Source organism: Pelophylax lessonae, assembly GCF_965119305.1.
Source record: "Pelophylax lessonae genome assembly, chromosome: 7".
In the NCBI taxonomy this organism is placed as follows: domain Eukaryota; kingdom Metazoa; phylum Chordata; class Amphibia; order Anura; family Ranidae; genus Pelophylax; species Pelophylax lessonae.
Genome location: NC_138774.1, coordinates 190,497,335 through 190,507,239, shown reverse-complemented (window position 1 = coordinate 190,507,239; position 9,905 = coordinate 190,497,335). Strand labels below are relative to the sequence as shown.

At 42.5% G+C, this 9,905-nt stretch overlaps 1 protein-coding gene across 1 annotated transcript; it reads left to right on the top strand.

The window, feature by feature from the left end:
- The first annotated feature begins 270 nt into the window (after positions 1-270).
- Positions 271-1,634, top strand: LOC309559332 (uncharacterized protein). Its single transcript, XM_082262564.1, has 2 exons — positions 271-358; positions 806-1,634. The coding sequence occupies exons 1-2, from the start codon at positions 304-306 to the stop codon at positions 1,594-1,596; spliced, it is 846 nt and encodes a 281-aa protein (XP_082118690.1). The 5' UTR covers positions 271-303; the 3' UTR covers positions 1,597-1,634.
- The last annotated feature ends 8,271 nt before the right edge of the window (positions 1,635-9,905 follow it).

Sequence of the window (9,905 nt, the reverse complement as noted above, 5' to 3'; positions counted from 1 at the left end):
AGTGAGTAATGGAAAAATGAATTGAGTTAATAAATACAGACATCCTTTTTTAAGTTGGCTCCATTGCTCTTCCATTTTTTTACCACCTCTTGATTCTAGATCAATATCCTGTTTTTTAATTAGACAAGAGTTCTTTCTGAAGAACGTTTAAGTTTAGGCTGCAGGGTACAACGAGTCGCTGCACAGTGAAGCGTCTCAGGGTGGAGCGAAAATCGATTTGCCTCTCCTCGAGGCCATTAAGAATTTTTTTGCTGCAGTTGTTTGTCGGGTTCTCCACTGATCAATCTCTATAAGTTACTGGTAATGCAAAGACAGATAGGATTCTACGTCTGTCCTGCACAGAGGAACCAAGCACAGGGTAAGGATAAGATTGCATCATGGAAACACTTCCACTATTGTTTCTGTACTAACCTTAACAACTTCTAGCATGATAGTAAACAAAATACTAATCTACTTTAAGCTCACTATACATATTTCAGTGTAATTGTACAATAATTATTTAGATCTGTAAACCTCTATGTAGTGCATAGACTGAATGCAAATTGATTGGATAGATTAGTTAGGTCATCATATCATATAGTTTTGGTACATCTAAAGTTGATTGTATGGTTTGATTGTAACCTATATGGTGACCATAATCAAATCTGAATAGACAAGGAGCTTTCAAAAGAGATATAAACATTACAAAGACTGCCTATGCTCTATTCTGTAAAAGCTATCTGCCTGGCTGTCACACTGATCCTCTTTTCCAATATATGCAGAACATATATAAACCTGTGTTTTATTTTGTTTTTCCTTTCTCTAGACCCAGGCAAGATGGCACACAGCCGCCAGTTTATTTGTATCCCCTCTCGTAGAACTTTAGGTCATACCAGACACTCTGGTCCTACTCCAGAAGATGCAAGGAGGGCAGAAAACTCAGACTTCTTCCCATCCGTCAGCTTGGCTGCGGTTCTGTTTCTCATTTTCATTTCTGTTATTTCAGTTTTGTTCCAGCGAAACACGGGTTACATCGCCATCAAAAAACTCTCAGATAGTAACGGCAGAGCTGTCCAATTCCATCCTCTGTTCTACAGACAGCCACTGTTGACTCAGCTGATGGTGGGAAAAATAATCAAAAATGGGGATGAGGGTACAACAGTATTAGCAGCGGCTGAAGATGCTACCCGGACACTGGAGTGCTTTTCCATGAACATCATGACAATTCTTTCAAATCAAGTTCAACCTTTTATCAAACAAGTTGGGGAACACAAGCCTCCTGAAGCCATCTGGAATCACCGTGTCACTAGAAATCCAAAAGTCTTCTCTGTAGCAGTCATAACTTGGACAAAGGGGACAGCTCCCCATGGAGTTATTTTGGGTCCTCCAAGCCTGGTGACAGGAAATCTTCACTTAATGGAGATAAAGCTTCAGGCTTCAGGTGAGCAGACAACTGTTTTAAAAGAGTCTTTGGACATAGCCATTGAGCTACTGCATCATCTCTTCCAATCCAAACCAATCTCAGACACCTTAGAGGTCAGAAACTCCACACGGCAACAGCTGGGGGTCATCAAAATTAAAGGAGATCCTTACCTGGAAAGTGGGCTTGTGTGTTAGCCTTTGACTTTTCTCAAAGATGTTCTACAAGCTTTTTTTTTAAGCATTGTCAAAATGGGACAGCTGCGGTAGTCTCTTCAAGTTTAGAATGGAGTTTACGGGAAGAGTTTAAAGCGGTTCTCCAAAAATACTACTTCCATATGCTCATGTGGGGTTGGGCATTTACAACCATGAGACCACTGAAAAAAACTCTTATGAGGGAAAAGTAGGAGCTGACTTCCTTCCCAAAATGCTGGTTTGATAGCTATTTCTGGATTTTTTTTTATCTTCTAGGTCAATTATCTGGAACAAGCATGCAGCCAGTAAAGTCATAACTCCTGGTCTGAATACTTGTTCTGGGAAAGTGACTCAAAGTATTGAAGGCAAATCATTGTCAAGATAGCCACAAAACGAATTGTCAGGCAACCTTTATAGTTATCTCATGCCAAGATCCCAAAAGTTGAATCTTCAATAATGGTCTGAAAAGAGTCAGGGGACCACTTCAATCAACTGTAATAACCAATAAGAATCGTATAATTTGTGTTTACTGTGCATTGGCAGAATAAAGGGGATATACTGCATATGCTTATCAATGTTTCTTTACATGTAAAGAGTCCAGCTTGGTGTAAAATAATATTAGTAATAAGAGGTAATATTACCCCCAGGTGCTGCTGGTGACAGACTCCCCTGCTCCTGCACAGCCAGGCAACACACATTCTCATGTCAGAGAGGAGAGAGAGGCGCACAGAGCAGCTATGACTGCCCCTCCAATCTGCTGCATATTCGGGGAAGTCTTTATATTTTGTGAATGAGTTCACATAATACAAAGGCTTCTGTAAAGGGGAGGAGGAGCAGGCATAGCAGCTGCACCAACCCTAATGTTGAATATGCTTAGACCTGAAGCATCCGTGTCAGGCTCCTTGAAATAAAGCTATAGCTATTTTCTGGGAGTGTAATAAAACTGTCAGATGTAAAGAATAGAGGAGTCCAGGAGATGTCATGCAGCTCTTAACTCAGTGTGTCTTCACTTTTTACAAAGGAGCTGAATTTCTAGAATTCAGCTTTCATGCTAAACTCTGGCCAGATATAAAATACACAAATGCAGCTCTGCATTCATTAATACCCCAATAAATTTATTTTTAAATGCATTGGTGTAAATTACTAAATTTGACTTTGTATCCTCTTGCAGTCCCTATACAACAAGACTGGCATGTTAGAGAAAGAGGCAGTACAAAGAGCCAATCAGATCAAGTACTGACAAGAAGCATGATGATAGAATGAGAGCGCTGTCTGAGGGATTTACTAAAACTGGAGTGTGCAAAATCTGGTGCAGCTCTGCATAGAAACCAATAAGCTTTCAGGTTTTATTGTCAAAGCTTAATTGAACATGCTGAGGTAAGAAGCCGATTGGTTACAATGCACATTTGCACCAACTTATGCATGCTCCAGTTTTAGTAAATCTCCCCCAGTGTGTCTGAGAGATGATTTAATCGGTGTGCTGCTTCTCCTTTCACTGTTCAGTCCACGCTGGGTCAGTCCACAGCCTGGGCTTAAAGGATGTTGGCTGAATCATGCCAGTCATCAGAATAATAGGATGTAACAGCAGAAAAAGTACTGTGGTTGGGATCTCCGGATTTAAGGTAAATGTTGCAGCGAAAGTTGCCTTTGTTATTTTATCCTTTAATGTGCTATTCATTTTTAAAGCTATTTTTTTTCTGCTTTAAAGGCATGGTCTACTCATTACATCAGGCCTCCCTCCCCAATCTAAAATTGCTGCATTAAGGCAGACAGGTTATCATTTCCATCCGAGGAAAAAAACATTACAAAATATCCTTTCGTTACCCCAGGCTTTTGCTCTGGAGTGGGTGATGTTATGATCCTTCCAGTGAGATCCTGGAATAACTGGGTATCCCAAATCTTGCGAGAAGACACTCCAGCATAGTACAGGGATTTATCTTGTTCCTTGGATCTTGCTGTGATAACGATGTGACCCTTGCTTAGGCACTGCAAGCGGATGGTTTTGTAAGTTGACATGGCTGGCATTCACTCAAAACTAATATACAGTATTTGTATTTCTATAAAAAAGAAAAATACTCAAAACTCACAATACATTGAAGTTATATTTTTAATTTGTTTCAAAGCAATAAAACTGTGCAAAATTGGGAAAGTTCCCATATATTGTATTTTATCTTGAATGTGTGTGTTTTTGGCATATTTTGAGGCTTTCCTGTTGTAGGTGCTGAGACTGTGCAGTTTGTCAGGGCTGCGCCCCTGCCAGAGGCTGTGCATTGGTTGCAGTCACATAGCTTTCACATATACACTATATTACCAAAAGTATTGTGACACCTGCCTTTACACGCACATGAACTTTAATGGCATCCCGGTTTGCAGGGTTCAATATTGAATTGGCCCACCCTTTGGAGCAATACCAGCTTCAACTCTTCTGGGAAGGATGTCCACAAGGTTTAGGAGTGTCTATGGGAATGTTTGACCATTCTTCCAGAAGCGCATTTGTGAGGTTAGGCACTGATGTAGACGAGAAGGCCTGGCTCGCAGTCTCCATTCTAATTCATCCCAAAGGTGTTCTATCGGGTGGAGATCCGGTCAGTCAAGTTCCTCCACCCCAATTTCGCTCATCCATGTCTTTATTGAACTCTACGGAGTAAGACTGGGATGCCATTAAATTTCAAGGCAAGCGTCCCAAACTTTTGGTAATATAGTGTATTTGCAAATGAATGAAATGTTTGAAACCTCTAATTTGAGAGTATAAATACATTAGACTGGACGTCCTGGATGATTGTAAGGTCAGCACTGGAAAACTTCATAGTCATTCCAATATCCATTTCACTGTTGAATTTAAACACTACAAATACCAGCATCCTAATTTCTTCCCCTTGCCTGGGCAAAGAGTCACTCCTTCTCCCTCCCACCTATGGGACTTTGCCCTAAAATAAGGGTGAGACTGCGTATTCCCTGTGATGACGCACGCTGAGGACTATAAGAAAGGGATATGATATTTTATTATACTTCAATAAATCTTAATTAAAAGTTAGTTATATAAAAAAAAAAGAAAGGGATATCACTCAGGAACATAGTGATACATTGTAATAGAAAAAGTGGTGTCACCTGTTTTCCTTATCATTGCTAAGCCAAGGTAACAGCCTATAGGGTGTCTATGAACAGGGAGAACAGCTACACAAAATTTGAAATATAAAAAAAAAATATATATATATATATATATATATATATATATATATATATATATATATTTATATAATCCTTATTTTGTTTCAATGCAAGAACGTATAACAACAGTACAAGTAATAAAATAACATAGGAAACAACCAGGCAGGTAAGAATCTCCAGAAAAGGTGTATACATGCGGGAAAAACACATAAGGCTAGTGCTTATTATAAAGGTCAACATTTCCAACTGGGACAGTGTTACGACTCTGGGCGGCATTAGCCTGCTTAGAGGGTGGGGCGGGGTAGGAAAGAAAAAGGAGGGGGGATAGGGCCCAGGGAAATTTGGGAGTGCGGGGATAGGTCCCAGGGAAATTTGGGAGTGGTGTCCAGGGCTACCTAAGAGTGAAAAAACAGTTCCTAAACATTGTGCGGTATCCGGTGGGTATGCAGTGGTCTATGTACTAAACAAATGAGAGTGCAATCATAGAGGGGGGCTTTCCGGAAACAACCGGAGCAGGGGTAGCCGATCTGATCCAAGGTCCCAGGTCGGTTCCCCACCTGCAATATTTGAAGTATATTTTATTCAAGTCGCCCATTTCTCATACAATTTGTCATAGCGTTCCCTGCATCTGGCCATTCACTCCTCCGTGTCCATAATGTTGTTCACCAATTTGATCCAGGCCGCACAGTTAGGAATTAGTGTTTTCTTCCAATATATGGGGATCAGGCGGCGAGCCGCGTTCAGAAGATGCGGCAGGACACTTTTTTTTATATCGACTATGAGTAATGGAGGGCACATGAAGCAGGAAGTGTATCGGAATGTTAGGTACTTCCATGTCGAGAATCGACTGGATCTGGGTGCGAATATCTTGCCAGAAGGGCTGCAGCAGTGGGCACTCCCACCACACATGCAGATAGGAACTGCGCTGTCCGCAGGCCCTCCAACACCGATCCGATTGACCAGGGTATATCTGAGCTAGGCGAGTGGGGACTCTATACCATCGGGTCAAGAGTTTATACCCGTTCTCCTGCATCCTGGTGTCCACCTTACTAGAGTGAGTCAGCTGAAACATATGGTTCAGCTGCTGGTCCGTGAAAGTATATTGCAGGTCTCTCTCCCACTCCCTCACAATATATTTTTATTTTTGATATGAGCTCTAACACTGTACAATGCGTCTCCATTCCACTGCCTAACACTACTACTGTTCATGCCTGAGTTTGGCCCCCCGGTGGTGATACTCTGCTGTGCTATTTTGAATTTAAAAAAAGTGTAAGTATATTATATTATATTATAAAAAGTGTTTTAGTGCATGTTCATCCAACATTTACAATGTAGGATGTCATGTGCAACAATTCACAAACATCAATAACTACCAATCTAGAAGTTTAGCTTGCCCAGTGTATTTTAAGATAAGGTAGGAGCAAGGGAGTCAATCCCAAAATAAAAATAAAAGTTTTGCCTATAAACCATTACCCATTAACTACAGGAGTTTATAGGGACACTGTTGCTTTGCCAATGCAGGGAAAAGTGAGCCTATCTGCATGAAACCCACCTCTAGGTATTTTAACCAACCATGCTCCTTCACTGGCCCCCTGCACTGCTAGACCCTCACTAAGCAGTGGAACTTTACGGTAGAGAAGCACATAGCCTTCCCTATGTTACAATGCTCTTGTCTGAGTATCCATGACATCATCTCTTTGTTGAACATTGTCTTTTGAGGATCCATGACACCAGTTTCCTGGCTAACAATGTCATTTGAGGATGCCATGAAGTCCTCTCTCTGTCCAGCACTCTCACTTAGGGATGCCCTGATATGCCATGTCGCCGTCCAACATTGTCACTTGGGGATGCCATGACATCATCTCTCTGTCTAATGCTATCACTTGGGGATGCCATGACATCATCTCTCTGTCTAACACTATCACTTGGGGATGCCATGACGTCATCTTCCTGTCTAACACTGCCACCTGGGATGCCATAATGTCATCTCCCTGTCTAACACTGTTACATATGCCAATGTTTCATCCCTCTGTCTAATATTGTCACTTGGGGATGCCATGACATCATCTCTCTGTCTAACACTGTCACTTGAGGATGTTATGAAGTCATCTTACTGTCTAACACTGCCACTTAGGGATGCCATAATGTGATATCCCTGTCTAACGTTGTCACTTGGGGGATGCCGTGGTGACAATTTCCTGTCTAGCAATGTCATTTGGGGATGCCAAGAAGTCATTTCCCGGACAAGCACTCTAACTTAGGGATGCCATGACATCATCTTGCCATCCAAAATTGTCACTTGAGGATGACATGAAGTCATCACCCTGTCTAATACTGTCCCATATGCCAATATTTCATCTTTCTGTCTTACACTGTCACTTGGGGATGCCATGAAGTCATCTTCCTGTCTATCACTGTAAGATGCCCATCTGCTTGTCTAACACTGTCTTTTGAGTATACCAGGACATCAGTTTTCTGTCTAAAACTGTCACATGGGGATGGTATGAAGTCATTTAACTATTCTGCACTCTCATTCGGGGATGCCATGATGTCATACATGATGTCTAACACTGCTACTTGGAGATGCCATGATGTCATCTCCCTGTCACTGTCACCTGGGAATGCCATGATGTCATCTCCTTGTTTAACTCTGCCAATTGGGAATGCCATGATGTCCTCTCCTTGTCTAACTCTGCCACTGGGGAATGCCATGATATCACCTCCCTGTCTAACACTGTCATGTATGTTAATATGTAATCTCTCCGTTTAACACTGCCACTTGAGGATGCCATGACATCCTCTCCCTGTCTAACATTAATTATCATGTATGCCAGAATGTGATCTCTTTGTCTAACACTGCAACTTGACGAAGCCATGAGGTCACCTCCCTGTCTAAGCTCTGACACGAAAAAATAGCGGAGCTTAGATAAAGATGCTGCAGTAGGGACATGTTGTGGCAGGGTACTATATAATATATATTATCTAACAAAAGTGAGTACACCCCTCACCCTTTGGTAAATATTTTATTCTATCTTTTTATGTGACAACACTGAACAAATTACACTTTGCTACAAAGTAGTGAGTGTACAGCTTGTATAACAGTGTAAATTTTGTGTCCCCTCAAAATAACTCAACACAAAACCATTAATGTCTAAACTTCTGGTAACAAAAGTAAGTACATCCCTAAATGAAAATGTCCAAATTTAGCCCAATTAGTCATTTTTCTCCCCGGTGTCATGTGACTCGATAGTGTTACATGGTTTTAGGGGTGAATGGGAAGCAGGTGTGTTCAATTTGGTAAAAGAAGGATGAAACTCCTGTGGGCGTAGCCAATAGATGGAGGTTCCTAAAGTAATAGGAAAATAGATTGCTCCAGGAAAAGAAGCACTCGGTTGGATGACCGTTGACTGGAAATACAGTATACTACAATGGTTAGAGATACAGGGGATCTCCTAAAGAAAGTCAACTAAGGGCATCAACGTGTAGGTGAAATGGATTAAACTTGATTATTGAAAAAATAAATGTATACACAAGTGGAGGGCTCATGACATGACGTATATCACAGATAAAATACAATGCATAAAAACAAACCACAATGGGATATTGCAGCAACCCGGGTTGTAAACAATTCAGACTAGTGGGATCAGGATATTGGGTTGTAGGTATGGAGGAGGCAAGACAATTTAGCTCGAAAACCTGAAAAAGGCATGTAGATAACTGTATATCACAATATCAGACCCAGTAGTAAGCGTAATATTCAGTGCGGCAGTTGGATCACATTTTCCTCCATATAGGGAATCAGTCCAGGTGGGTATGGAGCCAAAACAGGTCAGGCAAAGCTGATCAATGGGTAGGAAGTTAGTTGAACAGGATATGTCCTTTGTCTACGGTCCTGGAAAGTCAGTGATGCTGGCTGGCACCCTGTGGTGGATGGCTGTCTGGCACCCTCTGGTGGGTGGCTGGCTGTCTGGCACCCTGTGGTGGGTGGCTGGCTGGCACCCTGTGGTGGGTGGGTGGGTGGCTGGCTTGTAGAGGGGCCTGTGGGTGGCTGGCTGGTACAGTGCCTGTGGCTGGCTGGTACAGGGCCTGTGGGTGGCTGGCTGTCTGGCACCCTGTCTGTGGGTGGCTGGCTGTCTGGCCCCCTCTGGTGGATGGCTGTCTGTCTGGCACCCTGTGGTGGGTGGCTGGATGGCTGGCACCCTGTGGTGGGTGGGTGGCACAAAGGCTGTGGGTGGCTGACTGGTACAGGGCCTGTGGGTGGTTGGCTGGCTGGTACAGTGCCTATGGGTGGCTGGCTGGTACAGTGCCTCTGGCTGGCAGGTACAGGGCCTGTGGGTGGCTGGCTCTCTGGTACAGTGCCTGTGGCTGGCTGGCACCGGGCTGCTGTGGGTGGGTGCATGGCTGTGATACACTCCTCGAGACTAGTCCCGACTCAAGACGAGGCTGTCCAAGGCGAGGGAGGCGGCCTAAGAAGGCAGAATGACGTCATAAAATATCAGCAATATCGGCCAGTTCCGGGGGCCAATACCGATATATCGGGGAAAGTGCATATCGGCCTTGCCGATAATTGGTCTATCCCTAGTACTCATTTTTGTTGCCTGGGGTTTAGACATTAATGGGTGTGTGTCGAGTTATTTTGAGGGGACAGCAATGTACACTGTTATACAAGCTGTACATTAACTACTTTACGTTGTAGCAAAGTGTCATTTCTTCAGTGTTGTCACATGAAAAGATATAATAAAGTATTTTTAAAAATGTGAGGGGTGTACTCACTTTTGTGAGATACTGTATGCTCAGGTGTGGGTTTTTGTGCAGTCACTTTGCGCAGAATATGAAAAGTGACAGTGTCTCTTTCTTTTAGGGCACATTTACATTTGCTTCGACTTCAACACACTTTAAAGTGCCTACCGCCTTAACATGCTTTTTTGATGAGTTTTTGATGCTTCTGCGATACTTCAGTGATGCTTTTTTGATGCCTTAACCACTTCTGGACCGGAAAGGTTTTACCCACTTAATGACCAGGTAATTTGCTATAGAACATATCCAATAAAAAAAAATAAAAATTCTTCATCAATTTAGGCCAATATGTATTCTGCTACATATTTTTGGTAAAAAAAATCCCAATAGACGTATATTGATTGGTT

Bases quoted from the DNA above. Each gene is read 5' to 3' on its own strand.
- LOC309559332 (XM_082262564.1), top strand. From the start codon at position 304: ATGCAAAGACAGATAGGATTCTACGTCTGTCCTGCACAGAGGAACCAA. The intron at 359-805 runs GTAAGGATAAGA...TCCTTTCTCTAG, and splicing joins ACAGAGGAACCAAGCACAGG to ACCCAGGCAAGATGGCACAC.